This window comes from Gymnoscopelus braueri (assembly GCF_963280865.1).
Source record: "Gymnoscopelus braueri genome assembly, chromosome: 15".
NCBI lineage: Eukaryota > Metazoa > Chordata > Actinopteri > Myctophiformes > Myctophidae > Gymnoscopelus > Gymnoscopelus braueri.
This window is the reverse complement of record NC_137620.1, coordinates 26,536,244-26,555,417: the sequence shown is the minus strand read 5'-3', so window position 1 is coordinate 26,555,417 and position 19,174 is coordinate 26,536,244. Positions and strand designations below refer to the sequence as shown.

The following is a 19,174-nucleotide window of genomic DNA, read 5'->3' as shown; positions in this document are numbered from 1 at the left end:
CTCATTTAACACGCCCAGCACTTGATTGTAATATATCCTGCAGTCATTTACAGACAGCTTGACCTAGCATCCTAGCAACTCCTGTGTTCATCAGCCTCCTCCCAGTGGCCAGTCCAGTATCCTAGCAACACACGCGCAACGCCCTTTTTCAGCATCCATTCCTCCCGGCTTGAAACCTTGAAATCTCAAAGGAAATGCCCTCATACGCCCACAACACAATGGAATGCATATAAAAGCGTTGCAATTCATTGATTTGTAACTCTGCAGCTTATTATTAATAATCATAGTCAAAGGCTACATAACCCAACGTTGAAATGGGCTAGGGATTTGGCAATGTTTTGCCTCAAACGCATGGATGGAATTTATTTTCTCTCTTAATGTCATGGACTGACACAATAAAATATTTTATGTGCGTATAGGCTGTATAGGCTACTTACACTACCACTGCTCATCATGTAGAAAACAGCAGATCAACGTCGTATGCTTGAATGAACGGTTGGCATAACGCGTTCATGTGCGCACACCGTGCGCTAATACTACAATCATGATTAAGCGAATAGCGACTCGTTGTAGCTACTGTTAATGCTATTCTTTTGTTTCTTCAAATCTTATCTCAGATATGACTTTCCAAGGATTAGGATTTTTCTTTCTCCAGATCGATCTTCCCATTGACAGTGAATTTGGTTTCTTAAGCCTCCTTAGCTTCCACACGGCCGGGTGTTGTCAGGTCGTATAACGGCAAGCAATGGATCATCCTAGCCCTGAAACATGACTGTCATACATGAGTCATAAATATGATAGTCATGGATGAACTTCAACCTGGTGTTTGCTTTTTCTCCTTTTTTAGCTCGTACATCTACATAAACGTTCAGATTTCAAATATTAAGTGCTTACCTTATGGCCTCGGATGTTACAATTATTTACGGGTCCTCAAAAGTACCGGTATCTTCCGTATTGTTCAATAAAAAGCATTTTAATCCGATTGGTGGCCATTTTCTCGTAGAGTTATAATGTATCAGAGTGCAATACACCTCCCAACCGATAGGGTCGCATAGTTGAAAGCGTAGGAGAAGATGGTCACCAATCGGATTAAAATGCTTTTTCTCGAACAATATGGAAGATACGGGTACTTCTGAGGGGCCGTACATAATTTTAACATCCGTGGTCATGGGGTAAGCCCTTTATATTTGAAATCTGAACGTTAAATCTGAACGTTTATGTAGATGTAAGGGGCAAAAAGGGAGAAAGTACAAACACCAGGTTGAAGTTCATCCATGACGTTCGTGACAGACGACCGTCATCATCCCTATTTAGTCTATTTATCTGAGAAACGCAGATCCAACCTGTAGACTGCACTGGCCTACGTTCAGCGTTCACCGTATTGATTTAATCTGTCACATTTTAGCTGGTGAAGAAAAAAACTTTTTAAATAACCATATAAAAACGGAACACTTTGGGGCATACACATTTGTTGAATAGACTGTATAGAACATGGTTTTGCAACCGACACATTATAACCAAACTTTAAAAAAGATTTTATTCAGCAAAAGTTAATTTAACACATAGCCCTATAATTCAAAATGACAAAGGAGCACATTAAGCACAATATCCATGATGACATAGTGCTTCATAATAAATCAACAAGTGTGCAAAAATACATTTTGTTTAAAAATGCAGCAAATAATTCACAGCAGGCAGAGAGGGGACAGTCAGATGTTAGAGCTGAAGTGAACAAAGAAGGTCCTGATCTCTTTGGGTGAGATGATCACATTGAAATCTTCAGTTGTTTGACAGCTGCACGATCGTTTGTTGTCTGCAATACAAAAAACACACATTCATATAACAAAGAAAGCTCTCATTTCAATATGTCACCCCTTAGCATGCATTGGTAACAGCCACCTCGATGTAAAATTGGCTATTTGGTCCAAAATGTACACATTCTACAAATGGATACAAAACGGGTCAATCCGATAAATTTGGACATATAAGAATTTGAAGGGTACATTTAAGTCTGATAATAATGTACTGTGCATGTTCAAATCATGCATACTTTACATTACTAATACAATTTTTCTAATATTTAATTTAACATTTTGCACAAAATAGCTAATTTTACATCAAGGTGCCCACTTTTACTTAGTGCCCACTCTTCTTGCATCCCATGCATTCCCCCAAATTACATTCTTGCCGCTGCACCCAGGCATTGCATGTAGATGGTACAGTCACATGCACATCACATATATTTTATGTATTTAAGTCTTTTAAGTCTCGTTAATTGGAATTTTATTGATAAAAGCCTGAATGCTGGGGTATGTGGATTTAAAGGCTGTTCAGGAATAGACTTGGAGAAATGTCAGTTAAAAAGTAATAATATAAATAATTATATCAAATCAGAGTAACATCAAATTAACTATCAAAGCAAAACTTTGCTTAAACTCTGCTTAAACGTTATATCACCTTGGTTATTGCTTTACCCACCTTCACGTCTCAAGCAGCACACGTTACCCTAACTGACAGTGTACAAATGCATCCAAACATCTCTCTCACCTGGTTCTAAGTTATCATTTGTCTTCCACTTCCATCTTTGGAGATCAGCGATGTCCCACGTCCCTGTCAGAGAACGTTCCTCCAGCACGCTTACTTCCCCCATGCCTTTCAAAACTTCCTGTTTGCACAGGATATATTAATAAAATTTATTTTTTCATTATTATAATGTGACAAAATCAACCACATGAACCCTAGCATCCCTATTCTGTGGGCTAACATTAGCCCACAGAAATAACTGATCTACAAGCTCACAACACGTTACAATGCGTTGTGAGCTTGTAGATTGACTATTTTCAAGAGAGAAAAAAGGAGCAGACCAGGTATTCACCTGTTTCCTAGGCTGTGTGTTTTCCACTTCCTGTCGATTTCATTGGATATCATTGGTCATCTGACCAGTTTCATTGGATTTCATTGGATCAAATCGACAGGAAGTGGAAAACACACAGCCTAGGAAACAGGTGAATAGAGCCCTGCGGGACTCCAGTCAAATAAGTAGTGGTTTAAATGTTATAGCTGCATCTGTGGCACTTGCCGTTGCTCAAATGCTAACATTTTGACATGTGTGTGCACTGTGCGTATTACCTTTAGGTTTATGGACACCGGCTTAGCGAGCACTGGGTCTTCCCCTTCCTCATAGAGATGCATGATTCTCAGTAGGACCCGATCATAGTCCGGCTCTGACTGTAGATCTTTATCAAGACATGGAGAACACACTCAGACCAATCAAGTCAACATTGCGGTGCAGCCTGTCTATCTCAGCCTGTATATCTCACACAAGCATTTTCAGCTTTCCATAATCCGAATGTCACAGATGACAGAGCAAAATACTAAAATTCTCCTTCTGAGACAAATCAATAAGGGCCTGTTGTTTGAAATGATATGGCCAGTAAATGGAAGGATGGCGTGTCAGCTGACCTGAGTCAATGTGGCTGAGGTGCAGGCTGTGTTTAGAGCTGTAGTTCCACCCAGGGATACTGAGGGTCAGCAGGTGGAGGTTTGGGGGAAGCACCACTGGCTGTACTGGAACGCCTCCTCTGGGGTCCTTCAGCCAAGTTCTCTCTATACAGTAGAATATTATCAGTATAAAATAGAGTAGACTCAATTCTAATTCAGACTTCCATATCATTTTACAGTTCTAATGACTCTTTAGATTGTAGACAATATATAGAGAGTATAAGTAAAATAGACTATATACATCTAAACTATCTAAATCCTGAGTTGCATTAAAACAAACATGGATTAGAGTTTACAAACTCCATGTCTGGTAAGTGACCACTTACGAGGCTGGTCTATGGGCATGACAAGAGGTCTGTGCTGCAGCTCTATCGCCCCCCTGTGGTAGAGCTGGGTAGTGGCATTGATAGAGCCCAGAATCATCCACAGGGTGGGCCGTACCACCGAGCTGTCGTTCAGCGTCAGGTTGTAGCCAAGGTTCCATGGCTGGTCGTTCCACAGGCGCCTGTGAAGCATCACCTGGAGGGGGGAACAGCAGAGAACCAAGTGTGTGTGTGTGTGTGTGTGTGTGTGTGTGTGTGTGTGTGTGTGTGTGTGTGTGTGTGTGTGTGTGTGTGTTCTACCTCTAGTTGTCCATGGGCCTGACTGGAGACCCCATGGGCCCTGTCACTGAGAAGCACCAGGCGGCTGATGTCATCTTCGATGTACGCTGCCCGAACCATGGGATAGTAGTTCTGAAAAGATCATACTGAATGTGTGAAACTGAAATGCTAGCATGTTTTTTTATGTATATGTACTATTTTCGTTTGCTTGTTTATCGTTTCACAATAGGGGGGCCGGAGCCAGAGGCTATGACTTTTTTGGGGGGGGTCCATGGCATGGAAATGTTTGGGAACCCCTGGTCTAAGGATGTAATGAATCCAATGTGTTTTACCCTGGCCAGGGTGTTATTAGTGAACTCCTTGTAGGTCCTCCTCATCATCTGGTAGCCGTTGTCGTCCGTGTACAGTGTCCTGCTGTTCTTCAGCGTCGTGCTGGTCCTGAGGATGACCTCGGTGTTGATGGCCAAGGGGCCTATGGAGTAGCTCTGCTCCAGCCTGTGACACAGCAGCCTGCCACTGAAGCCCTCTGGGACGCGGGTGGTGATGGAGTAGACGTGGTCCTTATCGTCTGCCTCCCTACAGAGGGAAAGCATGTATTCACTCATTGGAAAGTTCCACTCAGGCAGTAGGGACTGGGTGTAGTCTTTTTTAAGGAATGGGGGGAATCTAAGTTGAAAATATGTCATTTTTGTCGGTCGATCATAATAGCTCGCTGACCGCTAGCTATTCTGGCACTCAGCGAAAATAGGCAAACATTCGCAGAAAATAGGCAATCTACAAGCCCACAATGCGATGCAACGTGATGCATTGTGGGCTTGTAGATCAGCTATTTTCGGCAAAGATATTTGGTAAAGGGAAAAATGGAGTGGGCCTAGTATAGACCCCTGGGGGACTCTGGTCAATGAAGTATTTAGGGTTTAAGCGGTTAAGACTGAGAGTCAGCGGAAAACTACCACAATTTTTTTTTAAAGAACTAGAGGAAAAAGACGAACCATAACTCAAAACAGCACAATTAAACTTTATTCCTACACACCTGTAGAAGTATTGTCGGATCTCAGACACGATCTTGCCAGGGACTATTTCCATTTTCACAGCCTTGTAGGCTCTCACCGCTGTGCCATTGGCAGTAAAGATGTAATTATCAGAGATGGGCCCTGCTTTGGTATTTCCATTGGCTCGGTACTCCCAGAAATCTTGAGTCATCCTCACTCTCCTCTTTTCAAACCTGTCACAAGTCAGAGAAAAGTTAAAGACCTGAAAGTCCCACAAGTTCATGATGTGGCTAAACTAGCTTATATGAGGGGCCAAGGTAAAAGTCTGCCCATTAACTACCTCAAAGAAACTATGAAACTTGCATAAATTGGTGCTAATTTTGTTTGAAGAGAACATTTCATTTCTTAGCATGTAGATCAGCTATTTGAGGCAAAGAGATTTGGTGTAGAGGGGAAAATGGAGTGTGCCTAGTATAGAGCCCTGGGGGACCCCAGTCAACTCAGTATGGGGTTTAAGTGTTTAAAACCTTACTTGTGGGTGATGCTGTGTAGCAGATTGGTATCCTGGTCATACATGAGTTTGTAACATTCACTCAGAACAGGCAGGAGCCTCCTTCCCGTTTTTGCCCCATTTGGAAGGATCCGTCTTTCGAACGACACCATTTTGGCCACATAGGTGAAGCTGCACTTGGGTCCCACAGAACATGGCTTCTCAGAGAACTTAATTAGGTACTTCCTGTGCTCAAGACCCCTGAGGTTCACTACGATGAAGAGGTCATAGGTCTCATTGGACTGTGCTGACCTCTGGATCTTTTGTGGGGGAAAGAGAATGTATTATCAACATCTGAGTACTGAAAAAGAAATGGATTTCCATATTACAAAACGTTCATGCCAGTAATATAAGAGGAAGCTAATATCTTTGATAAAATACATTATGATTAATAAAGAACAGAAATTACTCAAATGGGTCCTTCCTTTTAACAAAGTACTTTAAATTCAAGCTTAAACGATGACACAATCAAACAAAAAACAAAAACACAAATAAAAGCACCACCTGTGCAGGCACAGCCTGTTGATCCTCGTCAAAGACAGTTGCCATAGGGAAGGTTACCGTCATGTTGATTAAAGTGGTGATGTTCCATGCTAGGGGGTTGAAGACGATGATGTGTTGCTCCAAATTCTGTGGAGAGCCTTGACATGAGAAGAATCACTTCCAGTAATTACAAACCATTCATCTGACTTAACTTGCGCTGACCTAGAGGTTCATAAACTAATTCCTACAGTGTATAATTTAGGCATTTAGCAGAGGCTTTCATCCAGTCGGAAATCAGAGTAAATGGCATGAACCCAAGTCAACATACAACAGGGTAAATAGTCACATAAGCAGAGTGCAAAGAGAACAATGTAGTGCTTCAAAGAAACTAGGATACCAGGTAAACAGTTGAAACAACAATTGAAACAACATTTGTGGTCAAGCAAAACAAATATAATTAACAAAAAATTTGAACAAGTAACCAACATAGGGTGCATTGTATATAGCATCTAGGTTCAAACAGGTTCAAACAGGAAGGCTTTGAACCTTCCCTAAAATACCATGGCCATCATCACTCCACCCATATAGACTCTTCTCCCTCCTGGCTCCCAAGCTGTAGAATAAACTCCCACTTGCAGTCAGAACTCATCTCACTCACTCATCTTCCAACTCAAACTTCCGATACCAGCTCACCCCTAGCACTCCTCATTGCTTCTATCCCTTTTTTGCCATGCCCTTGACTGCCTTGTAGGCCATCACCAGTGTTTTGTACTGGGTGCGCCGGGCAGCAACCGTAAGCCAGTGAAGGGAAGCTGACTAAATGGCCGACATGCCGTAGCGGTCATTGGCAGTGGACAACTGACCACAATACCATGATAAATATACCCTCGAGAGTTGAAAATATATGGCTACATCCAGCCTTAATTGGGGGTATTATTTCAGGCACAGTGTGCGTTGATCAACATTCATGTAAATTCAACAACATTTGCCATCTAGTTAAACTGCACTCCCTAGGCAAGATGCTATCATGCTGCTAATACCTTTTCTGTGGTAGTGGGTGCCAAGGATGCCAGACATGCCAAGGTGATGTGGGAGCAGGAAGAGTGCAGCCAAGACCTCCTCCACACCCATCATGGCCTGGCTGAGGTGTTGCATGTACATGTCTGCCACCTTGGGAGACTCTGTGCCTGTGATGCCATCATGGTGCTGAACCTATGGGCGTGAAAACAAGCATCAATTGCTGTAATCTCAATAACGTCATGTAGAAATATCAAACATGTTATTTCAGTAACATATTCAATATTAGTTTCCCCTTTTCCTGTTTACATCAGATGAGTGAAATTTGAAATGTACTTAAACCCAATGTACTTAGATGACTAACTGGTGTCACCCAGGGCTCTATACTAGGTCTGCTCCTTTTTCCCCCCTCTACAAATCTCATCGCTGTAAATATCTACAAGCTCACAAGGTGTTGGCAGCTTAGCTTGTAGATCTGCAATTGTCGCCCCAGAATAGGGATGCTTCAAGTTGCTGAGTGAAGTTGAATCTCTGTGGAATATTTGAATCATGGCTACCTCAGAGACCGCCCAACGGAGGGCCTGGAGTTTATACAGGGCCCAATCTTTAGCCACGGGTCCATCGGGGAAGCTGACTCGGTACCTGGCAAAAAGTGACTCGACCGCATGTAGCCGGGAACTGGCTCGGCGAGCCACTCCTTTCAGAACATTCCGGGAGGCATAGAACCCGGTCCATGCCTGGTAAGATTCTGGAAGAAAATAAATTATACATTAAAGGGAATAATGTGAATCCAGCCAGACAGATATGTGCTATTATTCTAGAACCATAGTAGACAGTTAGTATAATTATATAAATTATAATCAGCAGGGTTTATAGTCTACTGTATTTAAGAGCATACATGCCTGTAGCAGTCCATTTTTCTTCAAACATGTTACTTTGAAATTGTCCTGAATAAATAATAAATAAATACAAATACCAGTACTGTACTGTATGTTCTATGTCTATTTGTCTCTCTCTCTCTCCCAATGGAGAGAGGTAATTACAACGATGTCCGAACTAGAAAAACAGATGGTGTACAGTACAATCCAGGGTGCTGTCTGCTTCAAATAACTTTATTGACATTGTCAAACAGTCAGTTTCCTACCCGACACCAGGGTTTAAATTTCTCTATGGAAGAGTAAGGAGACAACCTCCAACCACTTCAGATGAGCTTGTTTTATTATATTAAATAATTGCATTCATTAAAGTAATACTAGGTAACGTTTTCAACAAAACTAAAGTTAAATTGTATATCTTTTGTCAGTGGCAAAAGTTTCACAACACCCACTCCATGAATTTCACCCCCGGAAGCCTTTTATTTATATATTTTCTATTGAACGTGCACGGGGGGGACTTTCCCGGGAAAATGACGTTCCTGGCCAACGTCATGACGTCGTGGCCGACGTCCCCAGGAACTACCGCAACGGTTTCCTGTTTGGCCAGGAACTACCGCGGTAATAGCAAAAAGGAACCTCACGCTGATGTTAAGAGAATGTAGGATTGGAAGATCGAAAAAGAACAGAAAAAGAAAGCACAGCTCATGGTAGCTATTGCTCCACTGGCTAAGAGAAACGATCCGTAGATAGTATAAAACAATTAAAAGATCGCTTTTTGAAACGCTTCCGGCTTCCGGTGAAAACGAATGGAATTCTGGGTAATCGAGGATTACGGAAATTGTATGCAGTGACGGTAGTGACCAGCAGAGGTTGCTAAAAATCGTTATTTGGGATTCTGCATTGTACAACTTTAAGTCCCAGATTGTAGCTTTAAATATATTGATGCAGGTTTCTCATACGAGAGTCCTAGGCATCAGGGACCACATGACATAACATATTGACACATAAACACAAACCAGTGGAATAAGGCAGGAAATCTTTACTCCCTCTAACGTCCCAGGCAACATCTGATTGATGGATGGCTTGGAAGTATTCACTGAGAGTGGCATACTGGACTGTCACTCCAAGCTCCTTGCTGTTCTCATTGATGTAATCCATCAAAGGATCCATGTTCTTGAACTGCACTGATGAGTTGTAGAACTGCTTGTCACAGCCCTAGACAGAACCACAAGATACGTTTTACATGATTAAACGCTATGTATTGTACTTAATTGACCGGGGTCCCCCATGGCCCTGTACTTGGCCACCTCCTTTTTTCCCCTCAACACCTAATCTATTTGCCGTAAATAGCCAATCTACAAGCTCACAACGTATCACATTGCGACACGTTGTGAGCTTGCAGATCTGTTATTTTTGCAGAATGTTTGGCTATTTTCGACGAATGTTCACCCCCTAATGACAAACTAGGATTCATTCATTAATCTCAGAAACCTTGGTACTGTAGATGATTTGAGAGCTTTTGTTTAGGAGTTCAAATGGAAGGAACCAGGATTCAATAGATCAAGCCTCCATTAAAGAGGTTGAGGTTTCTTTAGACTCACCCATGGCCAGAGCACATGTTCAGTCCTGAACCAGGCAGCCCTCTGCTTGATGTTCTCCACCATGTCCTGGGCATAGGACTGTATCGTCTCCTTGGTGACTGGCAGGCTCATATTGGGGTAGATGCCATCTTTTGGGGGATCAGGGAACAAGACAACTCCATTCCAATAGAAACCAGAACTGAGGTGGCAAAACAACACATTTTTATCTTCTCAGATCACCCAGTGATGTAAAAAATAAACTGCAAATCGAAAAAAAATCTGCACCTCATTAACCCTATTCTATTCTGAGGCAATCAATCGGCAAAAATAGCAGATCTACAAGGTCGCAACAAGCTCACAGCTAGTGTGTTTGTAGCTATTACAAACAGCTATTATTATGGATTTAGTGTAGGAAAAAGGAGGCGGCCTAGTATAGATCCATGGGGACTCCAGTCAACAAAGTATATGGGGTTTAAGTGGCCCTGGTTAACTGTCCAGCATATTAGACAGCTTTACTGTATGTTGTTGTTATACAATTGCATTGAAATATCCTCAAGATTTTTGAAAGCTCAGGAAAATGATTTAATAATATGACAAAAGTAACCAAAATACCCTGTAGCATACAGTAGAAGTAGCGGTATACAGTATATGATTCATTATAATCACAGAGGGAACACAAAGGGAGCCAAAAGCAAGGTCAAGGAAAGCTTACCTGTTAGAGAAGGAGAGGTGGGACGGGGTGCAGTAGCTAAACTGGTCCATGGTGTGAGTGAAGATCTCTTGCTGCTGGTTCAACAGGGACGGAGAACCTCGCCAAACAAACTGTAATTGCTGTTTCAATCACAGAAATTGCCTCAGCAAACTCAATTTATACTTCAGAGAGAGACATTTCAGTCGTTTGGTGAGGCAATATACCAGTATCATATATTTTCATAACAAATTATACATTTGGCTTAATGCCTTTAACCATTCTCTGAGCGAAGCACACATTTCATGAAGAATAGATTGGATCTATAGATGTATAAGGAGTCAACTTATACTGTGGCCTTAAAATTCTTGAAATGTTCAATAGAATCTAAGGATTCTCTAACTTGGAATAACTTGGAATTGAATGAATATCAGATACCCATAATACGGGTGTAAAGAAAGACAAAGGAATTGAATGAACATCAGATAGTTGTGGTGGGGTGTAAAGACAAACGAATTGAGTAGTACATTACCTTGTTTTTCTGCATCGCATCTTTGAGGTCATAGTCAATGCGGGATATCAGGTGACCATTAAACCCAGCTAGGGCAAAGAGGACAGGTGTCGTGGCAGACGCTCCAAACGGGTCCACGTGCCAAGAAAACCGAGGACGCACGCCAAAGGTTTCATAGAGGAAACCGTGGCCCTCTGACATGGCACAAAGAGAAAGCAAGAACCAGAGTGTTAATGTGAATGTGTCGTTTATGTTTCACACAGTTCTTGGATCTCAAAGACCACACATTGTTTTCCTACCTGTTAGTTGTAATATCTCATCATCTAAATCAGTCACTGCCTCATCGTGCATCACTTGGCCCCCGATTATGAACTCAAGTCGACCCTCTTTTATGAGCTGTCGCACCTAGAAGATGAAAAGAGAAAACGACAGTAGGCACAACACTAGATCACCCAAGACAACCTTAAAAGTCATTTATATAGATAAGAGTAGAGATTAAAACAAAAATGTAAGTCTCTCCTTACTTGTTTCTTATGTGTGCCAGTGGCTACAGAATCCCACCACAGTCTAAAAAATTCCTGTTCCACAGCAATGAACTTCCGGTGTTTGGCTTTTGACAGCTCCTCTGTCACAGTGGTATACACGTTGGCTGCGTAGGCATGCATACTCTCCTATGAAAAAAAGAAGAAGAAAAAAAACATTTTATTTATCCTTTATTTAATCAGAGAAATAATATTTACTTCTCATTTACAAGTGATCCCTGGCCAAGAAGGCAACAAACAAACTATGGCATAAAATTACAAACATCACATATCTATCTATGCAAAGCATAGTAAAACCCCAGGCTTACTAATGGTCCCTAAAAGGTGTATAAAAGACCATCCTCATATGTGGACTTTGAGCACAGTGCACTGCAAGCTAAAAACAAGTGCATGTCAACAGTCCTTCAATCCGGGGTTTAATATCATCAGTTGGTATAAAATTGTCAAGTTTCAATTTCAATGAGTTGGTAAAGCAAGTAACACCCTGTTGCCAGCTGTCCCACGATAGCCTTGTACACAAACATAAAAGAATGCATTTTGATTAAATGGCCATCCTGCTAATAATATAGGGTACAGTGAGTGACATATTTAACAAAGCCTCAAAGCAACCATCAACAGTTTGATTGCAGATAGATAATACATTTGTTTTAACATAACATGTTTGAGTTCAACCACTATATTAAAATCAGTGGTGGAAAAAGTTAATGTTTTACTAAAGTAAAAGTATCAATACCCTATCAGTATTCAAAATGTTGATATTTTCAAATTGTCAAAATGTATATAAGGCTGAAGTGGTTACTGTATGTTTTGTAATAATAATCCAAATCTACAAAGTAACTAGTAACTAAAGTTTTAAAATAATTGTAGTGGAGTAAAAGTATAATATGTGCCTCTGAGATCTAGTGGAGTAGAAGTAAAAGTACTGGAAATACTCCAGTTAAGTTTTTTTTTAAACTCAAAATTGTACTTAAGTACAGTAATTGGGTAAATGTACTTTGTTACTTTACACCAGTGATTAAAATAATAATCCCTCAGATTGAAAGAACAAAAGGTATCAAAGGTATTTGTACCTGCACAGTGTAAACCCAGCCAACATCCATGTGACTGTGAGGAATAACAAACGTTTGGAGGGGTTTGTGTTCTCTTCCCACTGCATACGGATGGTTGCCATAAAGAAAACACATTAAAAGGACAAATAAAGCCCTCATGTTCTGTCCTGTGGAGGAAGATAAAGTGCTTGAGTTGTTATGAGAGAACTCTGGAGAACTTCCTTATTATTGTTTTGCTACAGCACGTGACTAGTGTTGCCAGATTTTGTTAAAGAAATAAGCAACCAGGTCTAGGAAAAAAAGCCCAAAAGGCATCGGATATTTGAAAATAGCTGATCTACAAGCGTCGCAATGCAGCACGTTGTGAGCTTGTAGATCTGCCATTTTCAAAAACTCTTGCAATAAAAATGTGGAATATTTGAAGAAAAAAAAATTCTAACAACACAAATGCTCCCCTGGGCACAAAACATTTTCATGAAAATATTTGAGAACCACTGGTTTAAATAATAATAAATGAAAATTTGGAAGCAAGCCTAAATAAGCAAGTACACTTTAGAAAAAAGACCCCAAAAAACGCGACCCGCAAATACCAACCAACTTTACAATACAAGCAACTTTACAAAACAAGCAACTTTACAGAAAAAACATGCCCAAGGTCGCTTATAATAACCAAACATGGCAACACTGCATGTGACTGTCGAGACACGCCCCCTGTAGTACGGATAGCGAAAGGACTTCAAAAAGGCGTTAGCGCTGCGGCATTTATACAAGCCTTATTGTGAACACTGCTGTACTTGAACGCAGCTCTGTGTCGTCGTTGACCTCTACTCCCGGAACATCATTTAGAAACAAACACACACAGCTCAGAGGAGAAGTCACATTTAAAATGTCCAGAAATACCAGAATAGCGTTGGTATTTGGAGGCTTTATAACGGCAGTTGCCGCTGCATTTTACCCCATATTGTTCTACCCTATGGCTCACAGTGACGACTACAGTAAGTTTACACGTTGTTCATTATCTTCACATAATCTGGAGCGAACAGCAATCCAATCACCATCATGTACTAAAACCATTGACAAAAATTACCTTGATGATTATTTTAGATCATTTTAAATGGAGGCATCTTACTACTAACTAGATCATTCGGCTGTACATGACTGTATAGTATCGGGTCCTACAGTAGGATAACGTTCATATGGTCAGTGTAACTGAAGTGAAAGACATCATCCACTCCAGTCCAGATGTCTCATCTTTCACTCATTTCTCTCTCACACACACACACACACACACACACACACACACACACACACACACACACACACACACACCACACCACACCACACCACACCACACCACACCACACCACACCACACCACACACACACAGACACAGTAAAAGAACACACAGAGTAAAAGATTATTGATTTTTAATTTTTGTTATTAACAGAAAAAGCACAGAAAGTACAGTTCTATACAAAATGATGCTGAAAGGATTAAACCCAAGAAAGCACTATGGCTTGTTTCCATTGGGGTCCTGTCTGTGTATTCAATTCATTGAAACATTTAATGACAGACAATTATACAATACTATGCAAAAACATCATATAAACAACAGATCTTTTAACAACACACTCATGTGAATCAGAGCTGTGTCGGTGATCTAATGTGAAAAAATACATCAAAAGTATATCAAGTTATGTCGAGTTTTTGTATGAAGTTGTTATTCCCTCCTTTGGAAACTGCAAAAAACCTACAACCAGCCATTGGGTCGAATTGGTCAATACCCACTATGGTGTGTGCTGGGTTTGTGTGTTGTTCATCTATGTCATGTTGGTGTGTTAGCTCATTCTAATTCCAGGACCCACACAACCTTATTATTTTAGCTCATTGGGCTTCCAAAGTGTCAACTATAAAATGAAGAATTATAACATGTTTCTTGCTGGGAAAAAAAGACTTCTAGGACATTTGATCTTTGACACACAGTGGGGCAATGACTAAAGGCTGATCAATTAATCGAAAGTCATCAAAAATCATAATTTTAGTTTTCACAGTTATGTAGGCTAATCGTGAAACGTGGCAACTGATTGATTCAAACTTCATATTTAGTCACCTGTTGCACCTCGTCTCCTCACCGTTACATGAGGGTTAACAACCAGAACATTATGCAACAACAACCCATATCTCCACGCAGAGACCATTACATACTATTTGGCCAAATATGTGGCAGCAATAAATAACTGCACTTTAAAAAATCATTATCAATGATGGTGATCAATAATTGAGATAATAGCAAACTAACTAATCTGGTTATCATTTTAGTCATAATCTTGCAGCCCTACTATGATGTTAAATTTATGTGGCAACTGGCTAGGTTGTCAACAGTGAGCAGTAACAATGCCGTGTGAATCCCCACAGTCACTGGCATGAAGTTGTGGCAGCAGCAAACATTATAACCTGGAATCCAGACTGATTCACTACGTTCGGCCGAACGTAGTGAATCAGTCTGGATTCCAGGCTACAAACATTATGCATGCTGCCCACTAGTGACTAGACTCTTGTCACCCTGCGCCGGAAGAATATGATAGTGAAACTAGAAAAAGTGCTCCTCGGAGCACAGGTCTCCGCCAGGTCAGGTACGTTATTCTGGCCTCCTGGTGGCGCTATAATAGGCCAATGTGAAAAGGGTGCCATTTATTCTTAGGTCTTTCACGGCAATCGGACACTGCATTCATGATTTGAGGCATTTTGTTCCAAAAATGTGTTTTGCTAAATTTGACCTGCTGGTGGCGCTAAAACAGGCCAATGTGAAAAGGGTGGCATTTCTTCCTCGGCCTAATGGGAATGTGCGTGTGAGAATTCACGGAAATTGCAAGCTGCGTGCATAGTTTGAGGCTTTTTGTTCAAAACGGACCAATCCTGCAGACTTTGGAAGCCAACCATAGGCAATGAGGATGGAATATGGGAAATCGGACAGATTTGTGTTGATCACATGACTATAGAGATACTGTGTACCGATTTGCATGACGTTTGGATAAAATCTGTAGGAGTAGGAGGGTTTTGCACAAATCGGCCTCCTGGTGGCGCTATAACAGGCCCATGTGAAAAAATTGGGGCAGAGGTTCTGAATTGGCATCCAGGGAGTGTGTGTGCACAGTTTCGGAGCGACCGGGCCAACGGTGCCAGAGATTAGCTGGTAACACACAGACAGGACGGACGGACGGACAGACAGGGGCGAAAACATACTCTCTCGCCATGCCTTTCGGCCTGGCGGAGACAATAAATGATGACAAATGAAAACAGCAAAACGGATCAATAAAGAGTGTGATTTAAAGCAGTTCTATTTCTGTCTGTGCTGTATGCATAGCCTGGGGCCTCTGGATCAAGATTCAACATGCAGCTTCTCTAAACATTAAGTACTGCTGACTTGCTGTTCTTGTCTGCTTAATGACAACAAACATTAGGTTTTAGTGCTTACTCTAAAATGGATGGATTGACATGAGTTCATGTGTCTCCTCTTTTCTCTTTTATCCATTTTATGTGCTGTTTTTGTTTTTATCTCCTGTAATTTTGTTATCTTCCATCTGCCAAAACATATCTGTCAATTAGGGGGACTTGATTAACCCCATGACACAGGGAAAACAAACATTTTGATAAACAAGGCAACCTAGAGGTGGTGGGTGTAGTCGAGCAGCGTTACCTCTGGTGGACTGATTGAAAAATCATTTGTCTTAAACGGAAAACCTCATTACAATAGCTGAAGCTCCATACTCACCACTTCGATAATCTGTGATAACATTTCTAGAAATGTAGTCACCAATTGACTTTTTTCTCTTTTCTCCCATAGAAAAAGTCCAAAAGGTGAACCGGGCAGGAATCAACCAAGCAGATATACAGCCAGTGGGTAAGACACTGCTACCCTCTCACATCCATGACCAGTTATTACGGTAGATGGATCAGTAGTTTTCAAAGTGGAAGCTGTTTCTGAAAAGGATATGGCTTCTAAAACAACTTTCAACCATTAAACCTTCTGGCATATTTTGCCATCATTAATTCTCACAACAAGTTAAAAAGAAATGCATACGTCAGTACAAGAACTAAAGTAGTAATGGATGTTATACATGCTTACAACCTTGCTATTTTGAATGTATCTATATTTCTATTTATATCTAGGGGTGAAGGTATGGTCTGATCCATACAAACCTGCAGACAAGTGATGACGGTTATTACTAACCCTGGATGGTTCCCAAAACTGAAGCGGATGGAGATTATCAGAAGAGAGCCCCTGTGTGACGAGTGCTTGATGTGCGCATGAGTGAGTGAGTGAGTGTGTGGTTTTGTTTGTTAGATGTTAACTTTATCCTATGAATAAAGTGTAAAGTCCATATAACTAAAATGGACTGCTCCAGATAATGTTGTTCTTCTCTCTTTAATTGCATTTGTGCTTCATTATAATTGTGGGACAGGGGATTTAAAAGTAAACTTATGGGACAAATCATGCCATCAAACCTTTTTTGTTGAGATTTCAGGTGAGGTTGGAAATGTCAAGAGATGTGGTGGGCCACATAATCCTTCTGCAATGTACACAGCAATGTACACAGCAACGTACACAGCAATGTACACAGCAATGTACACAGCAATGTACACAGCAAAAGCCTGAGTGTTCATTTAACCGTGAGAGGGTCGATTTTTATACAGTTAAATGAACACTCAGGATTTTAGCTGGAGGAGTATGGTTGAGGGAGGACATTACTGTTGAGTCTTTTTGGCTGTCTAGTTGAAGATTTGAGAACTCCACTGACCCCCCCCCCCCACACAAACACACACACACACACACACACACACACACACACACACACACACACACACACACATTACACATTACACATTACACATGATCTTTACATTCACAAATACACAGATTCTGTGCATGTGTTACTGAGCACAGATGATTTGTAATGCAGTTCCCTTTCTGTCCACACGGCTGCACCCTGTGCATTCACTTGAAAAGTAATTCCATCTTCAGGGTTTTGGAAAATCCTTGTATTTTTGTGTGAGGTCTGTAGGAAAATACATAGTTTTTAATCACCCCTCATTAACTGTCATGGAGAAACTCAATCATTATTTTAATGGAAAGATGCATGCCACATGCAACCTATGCACACTCCTGTCCTTACTACTTGGGTTTTCCACCAAGTGATTCCCAGTCATCTAATTTGGCTATTTGAATAACTGTTACTAGAATGGAACAGCAAGGGAAATTTTAACACTGCTAAAGCTGAATACAACTATGTTAATTATTTACATTTACACACAAATTATAGTTAAATTCACTTTTTCATAGATAACAACGGTCTGAATACTATAGCGATTCATAGAGCGGATGATTCAACAGGGTACTCTGTTGGACCCCCTCTAGCACAGACACGGTCTCAGTTGCAGAGATGGACTGGCTAGCTGTCAGTGACCTGTTACTTAGGGTGGGGAATGCACACTTTTACATGTGGTGAACCTTCTTCTTGCCCAGACCATGTAAAGGAGCAGATTCATGTAGCTATTGGAAAAAGGCTAAACTGGTGGCAAGAAGAAAGCCAGTTTTCAAGTGTAATGATGAATGCATGAATGAATTGTCTTTGCGAACACGGAAGCAGGCACGGCGAAGCCGTGCCTCCGACCAAGTTAGTATACACGGTTACATAGTATACTATGTAACCGTGCTTGGGTTGTGAGTGTGTGTGTGTGTGTGTGTGTGTCTGTGTGCATGCACTGCCTAGTAGAGGGCCAGAGGGCGCCAGAGTGCAGGAATTTAGACACACACACACACACACACACACAGTCAATGTTCTCTCCCCATCACAGTGAAATAACACGGATTACAAGTCCGTAAATACACAATATTTTCGAGCTGCGTTCGCTTCCAGCGTTCGCACGTCTTACTTGTGAGTATTATCTGAGTGGTCTCACCTGAGTGTATTTAGTAAACCACCCTGCTTGTGGGTTGTGGCTGGGGAGCTGGCCAGGGTCCTGAAACCATAACCCCTGACACACAACTTCTTCTCCTGCCCCGATCATTATACATTTTGTATGGATCATCACAACTCTTTATTATGAGTTGAACGTTGAATATTACATGAGTAAGCATATAGGCCCAATCATTGCTCGACTTTTGTGCTTCAGTGCTTAATGCTTAGCCTACCTACTACCTAGGCCTCGTTATTAACGTCAGGAAGTGAAGCTAATATTTGTGAGATTGATTGTCAATTTGATTATGGTCGGTATACATCACTTTGCCTATATTACTGCAAATAGGATTTTTAGATCTAGGATCTCTAAACAAAGAGTGCCTGCCCATGAGAACCCTACACCCATGCTGATCATTTTCAGACAGAAAATATCTGGAAAAGGATTTTTTTTTTGTTGAAGAATGTTGCACAACAATACATTTCTCATTTTGATCTAAGATTTACTCATGGAGCCACGACACGTGTTGCCTACTCACCACCTACTTCTGTGTAGGAGATCTGAACCAGAAGTTGATTGCATATGCGTTAATTAATGAACAACCCCAGATCGATTTTATGCAAGAAATTATTAAAACATACATGGACTCTGCAATTGTTAGTTAATATACTGTATCTGTAATGGAGGCAGCATTGTGTTTTCTGTTTAGGAATACCAATGTCCGACATACTGGACATTATTACGATGTTTTCAGTTGAAGCTGTAAGCAATAAGATGATAAGACTGGCTACAAATATTTACTAACAACCATAACACGTTCAAATTA

At 41.0% G+C, this 19,174-nt stretch overlaps 2 protein-coding genes across 4 annotated transcripts; one reads left to right on the top strand and one right to left on the bottom strand.

The window, feature by feature from the left end:
* Nucleotides 1-1,518: 1,518 nt before the first annotated feature.
* man2b2 (mannosidase, alpha, class 2B, member 2) lies at nt 1,519-12,585 on the bottom strand. Of its 3 annotated transcripts, none has more exons than XM_080451828.1 (19): nt 12,412-12,585; nt 11,324-11,470; nt 11,099-11,204; nt 10,821-10,993; nt 10,313-10,431; nt 9,622-9,799; nt 9,037-9,235; nt 7,703-7,893; nt 7,169-7,340; nt 6,150-6,286; nt 5,628-5,905; nt 5,137-5,328; nt 4,436-4,679; nt 4,125-4,235; nt 3,828-4,020; nt 3,463-3,606; nt 3,130-3,236; nt 2,548-2,665; nt 1,519-1,813 (listed from the first exon to the last, which is right to left on the bottom strand). In XM_080451828.1, the coding sequence occupies exons 1-19, from the start codon at nt 12,547-12,549 to the stop codon at nt 1,710-1,712; spliced, it is 3,051 nt and encodes a 1,016-aa protein (XP_080307954.1). In that variant the 5' UTR covers nt 12,550-12,585; the 3' UTR covers nt 1,519-1,709. The 3 variants fall into 3 exon arrangements, with proteins under 3 accessions (XP_080307954.1, XP_080307955.1, XP_080307956.1); XM_080451829.1 differs by having other exon boundaries at nt 5,628-5,899; XM_080451830.1 differs by lacking the exon at nt 5,137-5,328.
* Nucleotides 12,586-13,215: 630 nt separating this feature from the next.
* On the top strand, nt 13,216-16,951 carry smim20 (small integral membrane protein 20). Its single transcript, XM_080451861.1, has 3 exons — nt 13,216-13,385; nt 16,235-16,291; nt 16,561-16,951. The coding sequence occupies exons 1-3, from the start codon at nt 13,277-13,279 to the stop codon at nt 16,602-16,604; spliced, it is 210 nt and encodes a 69-aa protein (XP_080307987.1). The 5' UTR covers nt 13,216-13,276; the 3' UTR covers nt 16,605-16,951.
* The last annotated feature ends 2,223 nt before the right edge of the window (nt 16,952-19,174 follow it).